At 41.7% G+C, this 21,435-nt stretch overlaps 4 protein-coding genes across 4 annotated transcripts; 2 read left to right on the top strand and 2 right to left on the bottom strand.

Annotated features, from left to right (window-relative positions):
- Window positions 1–145: 145 nt before the first annotated feature.
- On the top strand, window positions 146–3,225 carry JR316_0012507 (uncharacterized protein; the record flags this gene model as incomplete). Its single annotated transcript, XM_047898132.1, has 5 exons — window positions 146–286; window positions 338–1,685; window positions 1,735–2,673; window positions 2,837–3,126; window positions 3,205–3,225. The coding sequence occupies 5 exons, from the start codon at window positions 146–148 to the stop codon at window positions 3,223–3,225; spliced, it is 2,739 nt and encodes a 912-aa protein (XP_047743021.1).
- Window positions 3,226–5,231: 2,006 nt separating this feature from the next.
- On the top strand, window positions 5,232–6,112 carry JR316_0012506 (uncharacterized protein; the record flags this gene model as incomplete). The annotated part of the gene is made up of 4 exons (XM_047898131.1): window positions 5,232–5,261; window positions 5,307–5,411; window positions 5,472–5,603; window positions 5,945–6,112. The coding sequence occupies 4 exons, from the start codon at window positions 5,232–5,234 to the stop codon at window positions 6,110–6,112; spliced, it is 435 nt and encodes a 144-aa protein (XP_047743020.1).
- A 726-nt stretch (window positions 6,113–6,838) lies between these two features.
- On the bottom strand, window positions 6,839–9,340 carry JR316_0012505 (uncharacterized protein; the record flags this gene model as incomplete). The annotated part of the gene is made up of 3 exons (XM_047898130.1): window positions 6,839–8,480; window positions 8,513–9,105; window positions 9,152–9,340. The coding sequence occupies 3 exons, from the start codon at window positions 9,338–9,340 to the stop codon at window positions 6,839–6,841; spliced, it is 2,424 nt and encodes an 807-aa protein (XP_047743019.1).
- A 1,237-nt stretch (window positions 9,341–10,577) lies between these two features.
- On the bottom strand, window positions 10,578–11,911 carry JR316_0012504 (Brefeldin A resistance protein; the record flags this gene model as incomplete). The annotated part of the gene is made up of 4 exons (XM_047898129.1): window positions 10,578–10,902; window positions 10,963–10,980; window positions 11,037–11,375; window positions 11,772–11,911. 4 exons carry the CDS (start codon window positions 11,909–11,911, stop codon window positions 10,578–10,580), a joined length of 822 nt encoding a protein of 273 aa, XP_047743018.1.
- Between the last annotated feature and the right edge of the window lie 9,524 nt (window positions 11,912–21,435).

The raw sequence follows: 21,435 nt of genomic DNA, 5'->3' as shown, positions 1-21,435 counted from the left end.
TCGACCTTACAAATTGATTGAGCAGTGCAGAGTCAATGCTGATCGAGCATGCCGGCGTCAGCCGCGAGAAAATCATTTTAGCTTGTCAGACATTACAATTCTATCTTTCCGCTACGATACAACCTCAAATCCAAATCCTTCCATAATGTCTGAATCCACTGAGCTCCAATCTATCCATAATCTATCAACGTTCCAGGAGGCGATAAAGATACTTGATCAAAAAATTCGGAAGAGCCTTGTCGATGGTGATGTTGCTAAAGTTATGGATTCGCACTTGGAAACAGCAGTGAGTTATATTCTTTTTACATGTTGACCATACACCGAGACAACAATTTAGAAAGCGGTTGCCACAACCTGCGGTCGCTTCAAGGAGGAAAAAGAAAAGCCCCAGTATAACTTCCTTTTCGCCTTTCTGAGTGCTTATGGACACGCTTTCCGCAAGAGAGAGCATCGCAGCCACGAGTTTCTCGAATACTGCCAAAATCTGCAACGTGAGATCGATGATCCGCACGATGAACCAGTACAGAAGCCCACATTAGAAGGCAAGGATGACCAGCATTCAGAAGTGCACGTTCGCCAAAATGTGGATGGCGAGGGCAGCCGAATTCGCCAAGACTCTGAGGGTCCAAGACGCACGACAAGAAAGTCTCGACACCAAGTCGCCAATAAGCGCTCGCGGTCTAGTAGCGCTGAGAAAACCAAGACAGTCGCAGAGACAATCGTCAACGACAGTGCAAACCATTCCGCACTCATTAGAGAACCGTCACCTCCACTTAAGAAACGTCGAGTGCAACAGGCCAGGCAAGCCAGCCCCGAACTTCCACCACCAAAAACACTTGTATCTATTGAAAACTCAAGCGACAACAATAACGAAGATGGATATGTTCCATCAGATATTCCCTCTAATATCAATCCGCCAGACACTCGTGTTATAGCACCTGCACCCTCGTCGGACACTTCATCTGGAAAACGAATCACACGAGCCATGGCAGCAGTAGCAAAGGGTCCAACGTCTACTGAAAACTTTGGTCGCAAACTTACTCCAGAACCCGCCCCACATTCCAACGTTAAAACGAACATAAAGGTGCAAGGCCGCTCTGAAACAAAGCAGGATCGCACACCTCCTGTTCCAACCAACTATGTCCATCTCCAACCCTGCGCTCAGTGCGCAGATCGCAATATTAATTGCCGTGTCACATATAAAGGGTACTCTTGCTTTTATTGTGGTTCGCATCGGGTTCGCTGTGACAATCGAGGGGATACTATTGTGAGGAGGCTGCCTGAGGCGAACGAAGATATCACAGGTCCTGTTGAAGAAGCTAGAAAACATGGAAAACCATTGCATCGCCAAAAAAGGCCTAAACGCGAAACCGGCTCACCTGAACCAGATGAAAATTGTGGCCATCACGACCCTCAACATCACTCGCCGGCGCTGAGAGATCCAAAGCACAGCAATGGAAAGCAACCTATATCCGAGCAGACCGCAGACCTCAATTCTTCCCAAACCAACCAAGACAAACATCCTATGGGTAAGGTACATTATCAGTTTGTCTACACTGAGGCTAAGATCAAAACAGAGAACGTACTCAAATCATGGGAAGCCATACCAAGGTACACCGCACCACCCAAAGCATCGTCTAGCTCACTTCCTCCCGAGAAATCTGCGAGAGCGGCTAAAGACATTGGTAAGAATTCATCCAGTATTATGCAAATTGTATGCTTACATCTTTGTAGAAGAATTTGCCAGGAATTGGGAAGCATGGGTGGCAGAAGATATGGCGCGAAGTGAAGCTCGTGCTCCAGCAGGCCCACTACCTACACGGCCGACATATATTCGCAATTGGGAAGACAACAAAGCAGATGCAGATAATGAAGCTTACCCTAATGAAGATCGCCTGGCCCGATTAGAGAAGAATATCACTAAGATGAACAAAGTCATGAAGCGAATCGACAAGCAATTGGCTAATCACGACCATGGCTTCGACTATATTGCAGCGAAAATGGCGTTTTCCATGGCTGCTATAGACATGCTCTCAAACAAATTCGAAGTCCTGCATTCCTATCATAGTGATGTCCTTCATAAATTAGTCGGTGTTGAAATAACGATGGAGAACATGCACGATGATACCTACCACAGAGGGGAAGAAGGTCCCTGCCCATTTCGCCGCGGGAGTACAAAGGACCAAGGAATTCAAACTGACTCTCAAACCAAAATTCTTGACAGCAAAGGACTTTTCTCTAAGTCTTCGGGCAAGGTTGGTGATGAAACCGGGATTGGCGAGAACGGTGAAGAGAGCGAGAACGGCGAAGAGGGCGAGAACGGCGAAGAGAACGAGAACGGCGAAGAGGGAGAGAACGGCGAAGAGGGCGAGAACGGCGAAGAGAACGAGAACGGCGAAGAGGGCGAGAACGGCGAAGAGAACGAGAACGGGGAAGAGAACGAGAACGGGGAAGAGAACGAGAACGGCGAAGAGAACGAGAACGGCGAAGAAGGCGAGAAGGGCGGACAGGACGAACAGGGCGAGAAATTTGGTGATAAGGATTCGGATTCCTCGGCGGAGATTGATGCTGATAAGATGCCCTACATTCCTGTTCATTCGCGGGAAAAGTTAGAAGCCAGCCAACACCAGTGGTATGGAGGTACTTCGGATCAACCCATTGACATTGACTTTTGTTTGTAATCTATCTATTATCGTGCAACAAGCAATCGATGTGCTAAGACGCACGGGTGAGCGTTCCTCACCTTTCTACACTAGGATGTCTACTATGTACTAAGTACTAATTGACATTGACTTTGGACAATGTAATCCCGCTTGCCATCACATCTCGCCCAAAGACACTGAACTCGCCAAAGACCAGACTGACGTCGCCACCAACTTGAGAACATCAGATCAAGAAGGGACCTCGCATGCAGAGTCAAATGTGGCTGAGGTTTTTGGCGAAGAGGACGTTTCGTCAAATCTGGAAGCTCGCCACGGCGAAGAACCCACCGATGGCAAGATGAAAGATGAGAATATCACAGCAACACTATCCACAAACAATCTCAGTCTTGTCAAATTCATGCATTCAAATTTCCGCGAACCCCACCCTCACACCACACCTTCAACATACACCAATGATGATCTGGTTCGCCAGGTGGTTTCCAAACCCCAATCCTGTCATCCACTTTCCTTATTTCTCAAATAATCTTCTTCCTTTTCCCAGACGAGCACAGGAAGACGATGACGACGATAGGATAGAGTATTAGACTCTTCAAACGATGAGTGTAAAACATGTAAATTCACCATAATACAACCTTTCTGTTGAATCTACAAAAATTCACTACTAACTATGAGAATTTTACTTTCGGTCCGCTTCCCTTGTACCTGCAGTTTCTCGGTCTCTTTTGCAGCCAGATCGTCTGATGTAAGTGCCTTTTTGTTACTCTTAGCATTAGTGGTGGTGGTTTCCTTTCCATTTCCATTTTTCTTCTTAACTGAAGGCACGTCGACAGAATCGACGTTTGCCAAGTTCTTATCCTATTTCCAGTCGTTCGTCATTGGAATTTGAGAGGCTTCTGCATTGACTATTGCTTTCTCTTTAGATTGGGATGCCGCTTATCCTTCCCTGTAAGAGGCTAGAATCCATGAATAGTTAGTTGATTACACTGCTGGAGGCCATTGATATACGCGAAATAAAAACGAATCAAATACATGTTTTGTATATTAACATCTCGTTTTGTTTTTGACTTTTTTGAGAAATATGCTTCGGAAATCTACAATAGGACAACTTAAACATTAGTGATTTCATTCTTTTCAGTCCAGTCTTTGTCTTCAAGTTAGATGGAGCTATTACAATCTTATAATATACTGGATGCTGCCCCTCCTAAACGACATGTCTGATAAATTCCAACGGAATTGATCACAAGGACTCGTATCTGCCGTGCGTAGCAACGGCTCACCTTACAAGTAGGGTTACAAGAGTTAGGTAGCGTTGCTAGATTTTCTTCGATAGCCAGCTAAGCTTTGAGAACGTACAAGGAGCGGAGAGAAACCAAATTTTCGAGGGTAAATTTCCACTACCGCTTTCACAGACTGCCCGACTACTTATATACTAGTTCTATTTACGAATTTTTATCTACCGGCTTCATGAACAAACAAAACACTGCTACCCGGTTGGTTGTAAGTTGAGTAACTCTTGTGTGATAGATACAAGGACGAGTGTGATAGGTAGATAGTGGAGGAAGATGAAATTGTGGAAAGGTATTGAGAATGAAAATGGACGATAAAACATTGGGATGGAAACGCCAGACAGGGGATGGGTGTGATTTGACTGACAAGCGCGCGGCGTGTTCTCACATGTTTGGCAGGGTTTGGGCGCCAAGGTGCTGGACTTCGTCGTTTTGTGAGTCTTGCATTCTGGGTGATTCATACAACTGCTAAGTCGTTGTTCCGCTCGCAGGAATTTAGCGGTTCCTACAATAAGGTAGATGTTGTCATTGACCCATGCCCGATTTACATACGTGGCAACAAAAGTATACGTCATACAGAATTTACCCAGTGTCTCCCCTTCATCATGAATAAACATACATCAGTCAGTGTCAGATTATGGCTTCCAGTTTGAAATGGTTGCGTGTAATCGCAGCTGGTTGCGCTTGTCCAATTGAATGTGTGTATTAATTTCCCTGAAAGATCTTTAAAGTTGTAATTTTAAACAAAATATCAAAAATACTCACCCAACACATACCTCAATACCAAAAGGTACATTCATCACCCAATGCAATCCCAACCTACTATCAAACACAGTCTCCAACAGACCAACTGTAAATGTCGATCTCTCCTTTGTACCCGAGCCTTTCCGGCGATGGCAATTCCCTCTGCCCACGGAAACTAAAAATAAATTCATTGAATGCGCCGCACTGCACGGTGACAGACAGGTGAGTTTAAAAAAAAGTAACACACATCAGAATGATCAGATATATCGGATCCGAACAGCGATTGAACAGCGTCACAGTCAAATTGGCGGATACAAGAGGGATCGTAAAGTTGAACTTGAACTTTCCCTTGCCCCTCTATCATTCCCCAACAGACAATAAGCCCTCCCATATCTTCCAGAAATGCAAACAATTCAGAGCAAGACAGAGACAGGCCAAGTACAACAGTACTATTCACCACTATGTACAACACACTAACAGTGCATGACATAGGGCGAGCGTCAGCTAAAAGCCATGCTTAACTCAGTATGCTTGAATAATGACCAAGCAGTCTCGGACATCGTCGTTAGTATTTCCAATACTATTCATGCACATTATCCTCATTGCTTCACAGAACGACATCATTAAAATTGGGCAGGATTGCTTAACATTGGATTTGCCACCTTCTCTTCAAGTTGAACAACGGAAATTGTTTCGTCAAACGGTGGGCACGGACTATGTGTTTAATTTGCATGGACCTTTACTTACTACAGTTTTTTTTTTTTTTTTTTTCCTACAGGTATTAAAAGCATACCCCGATATTTTTAACCACTCACTGCAAAATGATCAAAGTGAAAGACTTGATCTTGTGGAGCAATACATAATTGAGAGACTTGAGATGGCGCGCTATAATGTACGGAAGCGTAAAGGGGTGAGTAAATAACGGCCCTTCATCCTTTTTTTACCAACTAAAGGTGTACCCAACCCCCAATTCATTGAAGATGCCCGGACCAGCCCGTAGTAAACTTACCCTTCCTGAAATAGTTCCGTTGGTTTCCACATCGGCGAGTTCCTCAGATTCACGATTAGAGGAGAACGTCAATGGTATGTATGGTAATTTCATCATCCCAACCAGAGTTAACAGTGAGACTTCCAGCCTCATCGTCAGCCAATACCGTATCCCGCCCACCGTCGCGTTATGACTCGAATGAAAATGATGCAATTGCATCCTTTCTCGACTCCTGTTCCCCTTCCATGATACACCTTTTGCAGGACTTTCATGCCTTTGGGATTACAAAGCAAGAAATGATTTACGCTGTTTCTCGATGGACCCCCGACTATATACACGGCTTTTTGCACAGATTCGCCAATTTTTCCCAGACCAAGATGACAGAAATGGAAATCGAGTTATTACAAGCTCATTTCCTTCACTATTTCTAGGGTAAGACCACTTTTCGACTTTCCGAGCATATGCGAACCGAGCAGGGTCAGGCGAACTTGGTGCCTCTCTTTCTCTTACCCAGATTACACGTCTTGTATTTCTCACCGGTCCTACATTTTCTTGAATCAACCATGTTTCGCTTGACAATATCTCTTGTATTATCGGTAATTTACGTAGGCTATGTAACTTACTTAGCTTCTGATTTTGGTTCTTTGCTTTATAAATTCAGCCTGTCTTCTGTTTATCCTTTACTTGTTCAGAATAGTATTCCTTCTCTCTCTCTTTCTACCATCATCTCGAGTTTCTGTTGCTTGTACGTATACTCTACAACATCCCTCTGATACACAGAAATTTACAATTCCATCGAGTGTGTTAGTCTTTTCCAGTGTAACAGTGTGCTGTATGGTAAGACACAAGGAAAGGCCGTACTGTGGTCAGTGGTGCATGTCGATCCGTCGAATAGATGTGTGTATGGTCACACCTCAGCGGGTCCGGAGTATGTGTATCTGGTGTGCACAGGCTACAGCTCAGCGGACCCGGGGAACTGAGCGTCTGGTTTTCGTATTCAGCGGACCCAGGTTTTTCGCCCCGGTGTAAGCTAGTACGCCCATAATGGGGCGAAATGCAGCGAGCACAAAAAAAAAAAAATTAAATACTCTGTACTCTAATACTTCTATTCTATTCTGTCTAATGTTACAGAGGGCAAGAGATAGTTTGGTTAGGGCTTATTTTTGACGTCTTTGCCTCTTGGAAGGGAGCCCATTCAGATGGTTACTACTGCCCAATGAAAGACTTTGATCTTCATGAATATTGCTCGAGGCTGGTGGACGAGACATGACGTTTGAGGTACCTTGCAGTGCTGTGTTAGCACTATTATCCGTCGTTTGAGCGAGCCGTGTAATACCTTGAAACAACGCCCCCAGCTCATTTGGCGAAGCATTATGGCGAGGTGAATGGTTATTGGGTTGGTTAGTATTTTGCCAAAGTGCTGCAATGTCATTTGGGGACTGTGCAACGTAGGCACTAGGGCTCTCCGACAGCTCTGAGGCAGGTTTTAAGTCCCTGAAAAGCTCTCCTAATTCGTCCGGTGATGAAATATAACAGTTTGGATGATACGTGGGTGGTGTATCTTCTGTAAACCCTGAACGTTTATTGGGGGTCTGGGCCTCTGACCTCTTCAAAGGCTCTGGATTAGGTAGGATGTCCATAAAGAGTTCGCTTAATTCATCCGTCGAAGCAATGTGGCGAGATGGGTAGCATTTAGGCGTCGAATCCTCGCGCATTGTTGTACACTCTTGCGGAGACTGAGTTCCAGTATACTCGACATTTGAAAATGGACCTGAAGGTGGAAGAATACCCCTGAAAAGATTTCCTAACTCATCTGGTGAAGGATTAAGGTGAGGCGCATAGATTTCCGGTGAGGATTGGCGAATTACGTCGACTTGGGGTGTGATTTCCTTGTACAATGTTGCAGGCACATTAGAAGGCCGCGTTCCATTAATATCAAGATTGGGGTACAGGCCTGCAGGTGGTAGAATGTCCCTGAAAAGATCTACTAAATCATCTGGTGAAGGATTAAGGCGAAGTGCGCAGATTTCCGGCGAGGATTGGCGATCTACGTTAATTTGGAGCGTTACATCCTCGTCCCGCGTTGAACGTACATCAGAAGGTCGCGTTGCAGTAATATCAGGATCGATAGAGAGGCCTGAGGGCGGTAAAATATCATTGAAAAGTTCTCCTAAATCATCTGCCGAAGGGTTCAGGCGAAGTGTTTTGATTTCCGGCGAGGATTGGCGATCTATGCCGAATTGGGGTGTTATTTCCTCGTATAATGTCGCGAGCACATTAGGAGACTGTATCCCCAGTATCTCCATATCAAATGATCGGCCTGGAGTTGAAGGGATGTCCCTGAAAAGATCTCCTAATTCATCTGCCAAAGGAATACGGATGGGTGGGTGGAATTCGGGCGAGTAACTTTGGATAGGTTCTTGGATATGGGGCTTTATATCCTCGTACAACTCTGCCATTTCATCGCGGGACCGTGCGCTAGCAAAACCTGGTGATAGTGACGCTTGCATAGAAAGATCGCCCATTTCTTCTGGCGAACCACACGAGATATCAGGACCAGAATGGGGCGGTACAGTTTCTACAGGCACGGTGCCTTGATCGGTTTGGATTGATTCTGAGCGGTACAGCAGTGCAGGGGACGGAAGCGGGGAGAGACTGTAATCATCATCCAATTCTGACGGTTTCCAGTCTTTCGAACGGTGTTTTGAATCCCGAACCAAAGGCGGGTCATTGCATGACGTCGCACGTTGAAATGCCGGTGTTGATATCCTATTCTTAGGTGTTTCGGTATCAACGCCGCTGGAACGCTATTCCTCTGCAGAAACACGCACCTATCAACATAGTCAACACCTCCAATCTCCGTAATATTGTTACCCATCTCGGTAATGCCCATTTTCCAATGGTCCCTATTCATCCCTTCGGCCTTCGAAGCGTCATGCAGATTCCAGTATTCCTCTGCCTTTCTGAAAATGACACTCTGATGGCTCGTTTGAGCTTCAGTCATTACCATAATTGTTCGCCGAGCGTTCTGAAGTGGTTCAAAGAGCATTCGCTCTCCTGGTGTCATGGCAAACGAGGATGGAGTGATATCGCTACCAAGAGACTCAATAAAACGATGTTTATTTTCTATTCCTATTAGTTTCCTGTGGTGTGATAAACACTCGCCGATTGAACCATCGTCTATGACAGATCGCCAACTTGGCCTGAATTCTTCCCACCACGGTCTTTTGTAGCTCGCTACTACTTCCCCACGGTCTTCATCGCGTGTTATGTTAAGCGCTTGCACGAACTCGACGTTGAATTGCATGGGTAGATCCTCTGGAGCAATTCTCCCTAAAGAAAATGCCAACGAACGCAGCGTAAATGGTACATCAACAACTTGTCCCATTGATGTGATCAAGCCCACGTAAGTCAAAAAGTAATGCTGTAAAACCATTAGTAAAAGGTATCCCATTAATTGAGTTACTAACCAGTTCTTTTCGTAGGCATTTTTGGAATGGAGCTTGATCTTCCATCGGTTTTTTTAAAATCTCGTCCACCGCTCGTTTTAATCGTGATTCCCCATAGTAGACGAGCTCTTGTATGTGTTCGCGGTACTGCTTTGCCGATTCAGATGCAAAACCATGTAGATCGAAAGGATCGATTGAAGAAAACGTCATGGACGGTCACCGCAGATGTGTTGGACTTTTTCAAGATTCATGATTCAATTTTTTTTACGCTGAACCATATCTATTTTTAGATTAACCCCTTTTTATAGCCAGGCTTGGTAATACGAAATAGGTAATCTGTTCGCCTCGCCAAGTCACCCCACATGGCTGCTTGGCGATTGGCATAGGCTGCTCGCCCCTTTTGTACCACGTCATTAGCAGAGGCATCACCAGCCATTGCCGCTACTGCACTGTTCATCCACTATTTCTCCTTTCGTAGGAAATATCTCATCGTTCAGTCCATTTCGTACCCAAGAAGCATAGCCTCTTCTCGCCATCTGTGGAACTGTGCTCTGGCACGTAGCCAATGGACCCGTTTGACTTGGTGTGACGTTCCGGTCTGTTTCCCACACCCCGATAATCCTCTTTTTTATCTTATCTTTAATTTTCGTTTCTGTGGACTTCACCTTCGCTCCGTCCACCCGATACACGCACCCCGTTAGCTCATTTTCTTCATTCTATGTTCCTAATCCTTCATTCTATTCCCCTTGAAACTGACTTATACTCCACCTTCATGTGTTTCCCAATTAACCCTCTTTTATCTTTTTCTTCGTCTACTTCTTTTGGACACCTTATCCTTTACAGTATAAATACAGCTATGTAGTAGCTACAGAAAAGCATCGAATACAGAGTACTTTAACCTGTCTATTCGACCTCTAAGCTTCCTTTCGAAACCTTTTCCGTGTGCCGCTACGGAACTGCTATTACTCTCCGAGCCACAGTTGTCACTAGCGTCACACTTGGAACAAGGTAAGTAAAAATATCACTTATATTAAGGGATGGATTACGAACATTCTATCAGTGTTTCTGGATCTGTATCCTCCAGGTTAAAAGGTCCATTATCAGGATCGCCAATTCTTATTTCGCCGTTCTCCGCCACAATGTTGGGCCCATGCCTAGAAACCCTGAAAGACTTCTCCGTATTTGCGGCGAGTAGTGGCATGGAGAACGGACATGTTCTGGCGTGTGAGCCTTTGCCGAATCTCAGCGAAATGAATTGCAGGTCACCTCAGGTTGGAGAGGGTGATGCAATTCAGGCGAGCATTGCTATGGCAAACGTCGGTCGCGGGACTTGGCGAGGGTGATGCGATGCAGGCGAGCATGCCTTTGACGAATGTTAACACCTATGACGACGCAACATGTAAGGAGTGCCTGGATGAGCAGTGTCCTAACGTCATTCTGCGTTTATTTATATCTCCGAGTCCGATGTATTGCCATGCCTGAAAAAATGCAGACCGTAGGCATTGCGTACTAGGGCGATGGTGGTGTAGTAAAGAGGGAACACAACTCCAACAGACAAGTACAAATAACCAGCGCGACCAGATAGGAAGCGGGAGGTCCAGCACCAAACAAGGAAGTAAAGGCAGGATCCCAGGATGTTCCATGGCAGTTCAGCCAGAATTTGGGCAATGATGTGGGCGGTCCAGCTGTACATTCCGCTTGGGTGCTTCCTGACCTCGTAGATAGTACGGGTAGCGACGAAGGGAACTTGCAACATGTTCACCAACGGTTGACTGTAGAAATATTGGTCAGTTTCGTGAACTCAACAAAGTAATTGAAACCAACTTCAAGACGAGAAGCATGTAAACAGTCTAGTAAAAGGAGGTTATGAGATCGAAGATCAAATCCTAAAACGAACAAGACTTACACATATACAATTCTGAACGTTTTGTATACTGTCCTGGTTCTTGAGAAAGACAGACCAATGAAGAAGCCACCAGCAACATTGAGGATGAGCTTGGCGATGCGGTAATGGTCAGCAGCTCCTTGTTTAAATGACAAGTTCGATGACCTGGTTGCGCCATGGGGTGGGGTATTCAATCCTGAGATCAGTTTCAACAGCAGGTTGACTTCGTCCAATTGTATGGATCTCCTGGATTTCCTGCTCAGTCCTGACTGCCTCGGGGAGCGTTTCCAAACTTCGTGCCAGTTGATGCTGCTGAAGGCAGTCGCTCCGGCACCAATAACGTCCAACATATATTCGGCACTAGAAATTAGACGGAGATAGATCAGGATAAGGCATCAGTGTAACGGTTAAAAATAACGCACGGATTTTCTTCAGGAAGACATGGGCGAGCACCGTTGGAGTCGAAGTAGTGCAGCAAAGTTTCAGCATTGTGTCCAAGGTCACCGAAGTAGACTGTTTAGCCACCCTTCTCCTCAACAAAAGGAAGCGATCGAAGACCTGGTAAATTTTGGTCAGTCAAGGTACAATAAAATTGTGTCAAACGACGTACATGGAACAATTCAGCGAAAGGTTTTTTGACAAAAAAAAAAATCATTAAGATGGCAAAGAGGTACATCACCGCAGAAGCTCACTTGATGAATCCTAATGAATAAGACAGATCAGTATATAAATAATTGATAATAGCTGCTTACCTACGTGCATAGGATAGCCTGGCTTTGTTCGGCCAAGCTTCGCAAGAAGGCAACAATGTTCCAGGCACTCTGAGAGTCAAGACCAGATGTGGGCTCGTCAAGGAAAAGCAAATTCTGGGCTATCATAGAATAATTAAGATGCATGTCGACACGGGAGCTTCATAAACACGCATAGCGTGTACGAGAACCGCAAGCTCTAAATTTCACATTTGCTGTCAAAACTCCGGTGCGTGATCACCATCACAGACCCATACTGCCTCGGAGCTATCCATTGGCGTTCCTCCATTGCCTTCTTCAGCGCCGTGAATTAGCAGGACATTGGCATATTTTGAGTGTTTTTCTCCTCTACAACAGTTTTGACGGGCCAAAATAACCAAATCTACGCGTATAGGGTCCTACGTAGTCAGGTTAAACCATTTTTTGACCAAATTATGTATGGTCCTGATATCATTGACGCAAACGTCTGGAGATCTGAACATGTAGTCAAGTCGACGCTTCACCGAGAGTGAGTAATTCTGTGTTAAACCAACTGCCGTCAGTGTTAGACAATGTATTGTCTATATACTAGCTTGAATAACATACATTTTTTTGCATCTATATACAATAATGTGAATGAGACTCCAACTTAAATTATCCACCGGGGCGGTGTCAAGTCAACTCGTCGAGCTGTAAACGACGAAATTCAGCTTCATAAAACTCTGGCAAGTCAGAAATGCGTCCGTTTCAACGATTTAGCAATGCAATGGTGCTCTAGGGAGTCTTTATATTCCTAGAAGCTGGGATTTTGCAATTTATTCCACAGATTTCAAAGGTAGAAACGACTTAACAAGGTCTCCATACTGGGAAACCGATAGCTCGGAGGCAGTATGAATTTGTGATGGTGATTACGCACCTGAGTTCTGACAAGCGAATTCGAGATTTAGAGCTTGCGGTTCTCGAACACCGTAATAGCACCTTCACCGCGAGTTCGGCACCGATGGTGGTTCGTTTCCTTAGTTCCACGCCAAGGGATCCGACAATAGCGTTCCTTTCATTCCAAAGGCCATACAAGTGAAGGCATTGATCGACACTTTATAATGCAATTTAACAATTGAAGTGAGTAGAGTAAAAAGGGACTTGACCGAAAGATAAAGCGTTTAACTCAAATTGAATTATTTCAAAGTTCTAGTCATAACATCCTTAATTAAGAGTGGGTAGCCTTTGCTTTACAGCAAGGCCATAGGTCCTGGGAACGCATCAAACCGAACATGTCTGCTGATGTAAGTGGGTGATTTTCGAGGCTCCTCGTGACTTGAGTAATTCACGGAATGTCTAGCTATTTTTCTGTAGTCATGCCATCCTACGACTATAAAATGTAAATCAGTAAACCATTGCTATGGAACGAGGGGACTTTTACATACCATTTGACCCACTTATCAAAACTTATAGCCGGACATAGATAGCTTCATTTACGAACATATATTATGTATACACGGATTAGTACACTGAACAGTCTCGGAGAACTCTTTGATTGGTGTCATGTTAGATTAATATTCAACACTTATGCAATATCTATCCACTCTACGACTTTACCCGATTGTTAATGGTATTTCTATGTTCGTCCACAGGATAACCACAGCAACATTTAGAACTCTGTAATTAGAAGGAGTCTAATCCTCACAACATATACACATTACATTATTGAGAACTAATTAGTCATATGAAACACGACGCAAATATTCTATGCGAATGACAACAGAATCTATTGTAAATGACGGACTAATATAAAACAGAGTACTTTAACGCCAACCAACTTGAAAGCAACACCGCTCGTTTCCACTTGTGACAGCTAAACAATGTTCACCGCAATCGAAGAAACTTTCGCAAAAGATCAAAGGAACACCAATAACTTGATTACGTTTGAAACGTATCCATTCCCTTCAAAGCTAATAGAAATTGCTTAGTAAGTTCGAGCTTTACAAATTACGGATTGACTGAAAACTTCGAAATCGTCTAGCCCTCTAGATACAAGAGGCTTTATAGTACCGCCTACCTTATTAAAGGCTTACTCTAAGAGCCATGAAAAATTTCTAATGCCTAAATGCTTCCATGGAATGGAAACGAGTATCATCGTCTTTAAAAAGTCAATGCTGATCGAGTATACCTCCTCAAAAAACTCCTACTACTAGTGTCATCTTAATTTCGCCAGTGCCGAGAGGTTATAGGTTGATTATTGGTCCAGGTGGTCAAGAGTACTTGGTGCCTTGCCATCTGGTTGAAGACATAAATCGTTTTTTTTTTTTTTTTTTTTTTTTTTTTTTTTTTTTTTGTTTTTTGAATCCTATGAACATAAAAAAAGGATGGGTTTAGAAAGAACAATGGCATCGGTACTATATGCTCATCTTGTCCTGTGTCTATTGTACTGACTTTCGCGTTTGAAAAGGAAGAAAACACATATGGAGACCGCCGCATCCCATAAAGGAGGTACATTTACTTCTCCCACCAAACCTTCTGTAAGCATCCGCTTTTCTATACAATTTTTAAAATTGGATGGCGTAGAATCAGGAGCCATGTATTCCATGGGTAGCAGAACGTGTAACGTATTTGTAAGAGACGCAAGAGAGCTTGCCCTGTTCGGTAGCAAGTCACTGTCGTGAGTTATCAACTCGCGATTTCCATAAACAGTGAAGATGTACATATTTAGCAATGTGTGTTTATGACTCGAAGGATTCGTTGTCGATCGTTTTACTTGTAGTGGAAATAATCACAGGGTTACATCTTATCTCGTGAATTATCGGTCGTGCTGACTGTCATATATCTGTCATCGAACCTGTTAAGCATAATCATCATGACTAATGACTGATCCTGGATGATCCTTCTTCTCCGGGTAATTGGATGAACAATTTCTGTGTGTCGTTCTTGTCGACCCTATATGATGCTATTTTCTCGAACCATTTCAGTTATAAAGGTTCGTGGTTCAATTTATCGTTCATCTAATCATGTCAGACCCTGATATGTGTAGAAAAGGTATCCCTGTCGATACCGATAAAGGATACAGCGCGTCGACCTTTCACCGCATTGGTCAGTTCCAACGTCTTCTGCATCCTGTTATAAATGGAATCAGTTGTAGAGGTGTAGTATTTCTATTGAATGAACATTTAACATTCTGCTAATTTTTATTTTATTTATGTATCAGCCTCTATGATTCCTTTTTTAAATTCGTTCATATCTTCAAATATATTTGATACACTCAACTGTGTTGATTACCAGTGCGGCTTGCGTGATAGACAATCCGTTTGTTCGTATTCAAATGGTATGTATAGTACAACGCTCATCAAAGCGTATAATTCGAACTTGTTTGTAGAATCTAAAGCTAGTGGCAAGTCCTTTCTTGCGATAGGCACTTGCCAGGGATCCATCAAGGTCGTTGACGCACGACGGAGGTGTTTATGGGAACGTGGTGCGTTTAATTCTCTCTGGTCACAGCACTTCTATGTCGGTTTTTATTTTTCGTATTCCTTCCCTCGCGTAGAACCTAGGGGACGGCAAGTTATACGTCATCGGTCCTACATAAGCGATTTGAAATGGAAGAGGGATGATACATCGTTATTGGTTGGTACGTCTACTCATTCAAGGTACGTGGGAGACGATCATCCCGGTGCATTTGTCGTAAACGTCGAAGATCGAGTTATAACGCATTGGTTACACGGACATATCGAGCCGGTTAAATGTGTCATGTGGCATCCTATGAGCGAGTCGCTTGTGTACACCGGAGGTAGAGATGGTGCTATATCCCTTTGGGATTTACGGATGAATCCATCAGTTCGTTTATCTTCGGGGTCGACTGGTCTTAGGTCTGTCGCTACTATCGTTCATGCCCATCAGGTTGTAGGATCTTCTCCGGAACCCACCATTACGGGGCTCGTGTTGCAAGACACTGCCACTTATAATGTAATAAGTAGTTGTTCCGCGAATGGGTGAGTGTTTTATCAGACGATAGAAAAGTGTGTCTCATTGTCTTTTGGTAGTTTTCTTCGATTATGGGATCTCAGATCGACTAATACCTACCTCTCGTGCTCTAGTTTGGACCCGACCGTCTACAACCATCGCCAGTCTAGGGGTATTGTGTCGCTGGTATCGGGGGTCAAGGAATCGGACGGTACTATATTCGGACTTGGCACCGATGCAAGGATATATGTGTATTGTGTGTTGGATCTAAACGTCTACAGTAGCCAAAACCCATGCGACAGTCTCTGGGGGAGTCCATCATTTTATGTGAAATCGTCACTCTCACCGTGTGGTCGATGGTTGGCATACGGAGGAGGGCCTCACAACGGGGATGCTTTCATTTTCAGTGTTGCACGCGACACTCGATTAGATGTCGGACCCATCCACGCTGTGAGGTTGAGGGGGGGTTCGTCTAGCTCGTGTGGAGTGGACTGGTCCAGCGATTCATTGGCTGTCTGTGCGGAAGCTGGAAGGGTCCGTATATGGCGGTCCGACCCCGGGAAGCGGAGAGAATGTGAGATACAACCTGATATCAACAAAAATAAATGGAGTTGGGCTACGACTATTTCACAAAAACATGGTTATTATAATCGGATATAGGGTATGATATATGTAATTAGATATTAGATTGCGATGAATATCGGTCAGGTCATGGAATTATTAATAATAAAGTGGTACCATATTTCACGCAGGTCGGTTGGGTCCATTGCGGGTAGTTATCATTGCTGTTGGTAATCGAATGAAGGTTTAACCAAGGTTCATATTTCCGACATAAGTCAATACCAGTATAATGCAAAGTGACTGTAGCATGGTTCTGGTACAGAGCATAGGGGTATCGGTGCATGAGTAATCGATATACAGGTAAAGTATTGTTTGTTCACTGGTGCTCTACAGTAGAAACATACATGCATTTATATTTTGTGGCTACATCAGTGACTTATCAGTATTTAGTAATCTAATCGGACAAAGGAGATCGAATAGCCGACCTTTATCTGACTATGTAATAAACCTGTCACGTGAGCATACTGACTCGCCAACGCGTACCCTATTCATCAGATTCGTGTTCTAATATTGTATACTCGTTGATATTTGATTAACATTTTCTTTCATCATGGATACATATGAACCTCTGGTACTGGATATATAACGAGTATATACAGACTATACACAAATGACTGCATAGGAACTTTATTTAAACAGAATATTAATTTAACAAAAGATGTTTAAATATAAATATATTTTACTTACGGTACAATCCATGTCATGTTCTGTTCTTTTCCATCTGAGTCGAGAGGTTTTATGTGCAGAAGAAGTGTACACTGGAGCCCCAATCAGGTATAGTAAATGACAAGTAATGTTATAAACTTACGTGCATGGCTTGGTGACATTTAACAATCCCATAGATACATCTGCCTTGACCGTCAATATAAAAAATTTTTACACCGATCTACAAAAATTGTTAGTATAGATAATTCATAAAATAGATGTTTAACTAACAGGAAAGGATCCAGCGTCCTGATGAGTTTCATTTGCATTTGGAATGGATGAAGAAGTGTTCATACTGTAGTACGTATTGTATGATAGAAACGAGTAGCAGAAGATATCGGTAATGATTAGGCTGCTAAAAGGGTATATTTATACAGGATACAGCTGCTATGCCCTATACCCTGATGCCCGTAACCCTCTACCCTAAATCTTAACGATTTCTATTCGAATTTCTATTATTCTCATATGTAACTTAGTTTTAACTATTATTAGATCAATATTCTTCAGATCGAACTAGACCTGTCAGCCCACCCCACCCCTGCAGTGAAAGTCCTTGTCGTAAAACAAGCTCTCAAATTTTGCTTTATCTAATTGAATACATATATATTACTCATTCAATACAGTTCCAGCTTTACGTATATTTATTAATCATTTGATACAGCCCTAGCTTTACGTGTACTTACTATTCATTCAATACAGCACAGACTTACGTGTCCTTACGTGTATTTCTTACTCATTCAATATAGCACTGGCTTTACGTATAAAAATGTATAATACTAAATTAGTAAGTTTCTCTTGATATTGGTTATGCACTAACTCAAATGGAATAGAACAAGTATATATATATATATAACTAATGTTAGCAGTCAATTCTATTATATGTACGTTCTATTTATATGATTGATTTTTATCAAATCTATCAAATATACGGTCCAACTTCTACGGAATTAGCATGTTTTTGAAACAAGTATACAAAAGTTGTTTCATCATCATTTAGAATCTAACTGCATTTAAATTGTTTTTTTGTGGTCTAGCGGCCAACATACCTATCTAGCCGGTGTCTAGCATTTTAATTTCCGTAACCCTGCATAATGTATACTAATTTGGCAATAGTGTGATGTAACCTAAAGCAATATATTGTATTAATACAATGACAGTGGCGTTGATAGCACATATTGTATTAATACAATGATAGTGGCGTTGATAACACAGTATATTGTATTAATGCAATGGCAGTGGCGTTGATAGTACAGGACTATAGTAATGGAAGCAATTAAAGAAAACTAAAACAGTATTAGTAACATAGCAACAGTGATATTGATGATGATAGATTTGATAATAGTATCAATACTATAGTGATATATTAATAGAAGTATTCAAATGACATCGGCATATTACTAATTGCACTAATTGTATAGCAACAAATGCATTGAAAATTAGTCATTTTATTAAATGGTGAAAAAATGACACCATTTTATTAAACAGTGAGAAAATGGCGCCATTTTGTTATATTATATTAGTAATCTACTCTTGAGCTTGTCCTATTTAAAGCGTAAATTGCAATAACAAAGTTTTATTGCATCACATTCAAATCGTGTTTGTCGTTTATTAGTCCTTCTTGTCATTATGGACTTTCTCAATTTGAATCAATATTCGGAACTTCTTCCGCCATTTGATATAATATCAAGTAAGCAATTATATTATTTATATCTAAACATATTATACTTAAATCTAATTCATTTAGAATCTTTTGGCTATCTATTAAAAGACATCAATGCCGAAATCGAAACTGCCTTCATTATGAAATATGTTCCAATCAACCAACGTTGGACTGAGCTTGACACTTTAGGTGTCTGGAACAACCAGATCAAATGGAGGCGATATCAGCATAAATGTCTTATTGACCCATGGCATTATACTTTACGCAATTTTAGCGTATGTATTACATGTCATGCTAAAGAAGCAATATTTTCTGTATTTCCTTATGGATCTGATAGATTTCCTGGATACGGCACAATTGTCCAGGAATTTGTAGAATTTGGTTATAAAGAATATGCTATATATGCTTTAGTAAGTCATTTTACACTATATACTAATATTTTTATATTTATTTTTGCTATTTTAGGATGCTAATTCAGAGCTGATTGAAGGTTATTGTATTGAACCAATTACCAACGACATTTACTGGCCAACAAACGACGTATTTGTTGTTTCTGTTAGCTCTATTAGTTTTGTGGCAGCATATTACTTGCTAGAACCAATTCTAAGCAGCAAGTATGTGGTATATGTTGCACTTGTATCCCGTTTCATCGACAAAACAGACTGGAAGAAATTTTTGGAGTTTTTCAATATCAAGGATTCCGAGGATATTTACAAGCACATGACCACTATCCATATTTGTATGAACCAGTTTGAACGGGAAACAATGGTACGAAATTTATTATACTTTTATATGTCCTATTAATAAATATTTATTTTTTATAGAATCGACCTCTTTTGGTAGAGTGGCACAAATTGCAGTCAACCGCAGAATTTGTTTGGAAAATATTATATATTAAATATATGGATCACAAATTTGGTTATGATGCTGAAATATAATCTTTAGTATATAAATTATACATATACATAATTTTACTTTTTTTTTCTTTTTGACCAGAAATAATACAGAAACAAGCAAAAACAAATAAGTATTAAAAATTGATTATTTTGCAATGCAAACAATACAATTAAAAACAAAGAAAAAAAGTAGCACGTTGGTGCATTGTGTTTCACATACAAATATATTAAGTGATGTTGCGTGCTTAAGGAGAAGTCTTACAAAAATATATTATCTTGGCTATAAAAAGCCATAAGCCCTAAGAAGCTCTCTTAGAGGCTTGTCCGGATTCTGAAAGATTTTAGGCCAAAAATTTGGCATTTTATTTTCCATTTTTTATGGATTTGATAGCATTGCAGGCTAACCATTGTCTGGATCTGATGGATTTGATACTAAAACTGCAAATTATTAGGACATTTTCCAGTATTAAAGAATATTTGTACATTCTAAAATTCAGTTTAAATAGAAAAAATAAAATACAAAATCCATTAAATATGCCCAAATGCCTGGACTCGTAAGTTCAGGTTTAGAATGTTAGCATATTGTACAAAAAAGAAAATTCGGACATGTCTCAACTGGCCTAGATTGCTCTAGCCAAGTGCTGTCACCACAGTGCAGTGCAGTGACAGTGCAGCATAATTTTTAGCAGTGTGACACGCTTCACAGTTATCACAGTTTACTGTGAAGTACTGTGAAGTGACCAATGACGTCACACATAATCACGCAGTTCCTTGCCCACATACATAGCGTTTGTTACAGAAGATGGCTATGTCCAGTACTATTGTCTGATGTTTTATTACCTACAATTCAGAATTTATTTCTGAACATTATATCCCCTTGTTAGACAGTGACCAACCCATAAGTGTAGAAGAAAAACTGTTATCATGTAATGGATCCGACAAGATCCAAACAAGATTATGAGATTCTAGTAGAAAGTGTGATAAGATTAGATATACTCTGCAGATAAGATTAGATACAAAAACCAGTGTTTGTACTTAATAAATAAAACCATTTCGTAACACCTAAGCAACACTCTCAAGTCTCATTGTGAAAGCATAGACACATTGCTACATGTTTTTATTCACTTTTAAGTATAATATTGTATTCTTGCCACCCAGACTGAGATGTTTCTTTCCGATTGCAGAAAGTTTTATCGAAATTGCACATTTTTGAGGACAAAAATCTATTTAAGCTTTTATCAAGCTTGTGTAGGTTACTTAAAAAGTAACCTAGAAGAGAATTTTTGTTTCCAATTGTAATAGTCCTTCATTTTAAGGCCATACTAAATCATAATGTTGAACAGAAAGAAAGGGCAGGAATTGCATAAATGTCCTCGTAACCATGGCTTGACAAAATAACATAAATTTACGGCACACTGTGCACAGCCTTCACAGTGACTGTGGTACGCTGTGCAGTATATCGGAGTGTGAAAAATCACAGTGCAGTCCTGTCCTGTGGCGGCAGCACTACTCTAGTCTTACAAAAAGAAGTTAAGATAAAGCATGTTTTTAAAAAAAAAACGCAGTGCAAGGCGAAGTTGTGTTGGAGAAGTAATATTGGCAAGGGATAGTTTAGGTCTGTTTGGTTTTGCAGATTTGAGGGCCAAAATTGGCAAAATTCCAGACAAGCTCTTAGGAAAGTTTCCCGGAGCCTGAAGCTGTCTTGTCGGTAGCAGCTAGAAATGAAAATAAGCCATTAAAATAAATCAACGGTCAAACCAAACATCTGGTCAATGATAGTATTGGTATTGGTATTATTGCCTTAGCAAAGCCCAGAGTCCAGGCCTGCCCGTCAGGGCCATTGCGAGGAATTTGTGACT

This window comes from Psilocybe cubensis, chromosome 12 (genome assembly GCF_017499595.1).
Source record: "Psilocybe cubensis strain MGC-MH-2018 chromosome 12, whole genome shotgun sequence".
NCBI classification, from domain to species: domain Eukaryota; kingdom Fungi; phylum Basidiomycota; class Agaricomycetes; order Agaricales; family Agrocybaceae; genus Psilocybe; species Psilocybe cubensis.
Note: the sequence above shows the minus strand (reverse complement) of the source record. Positions and strands in the feature narration are given on the sequence as shown.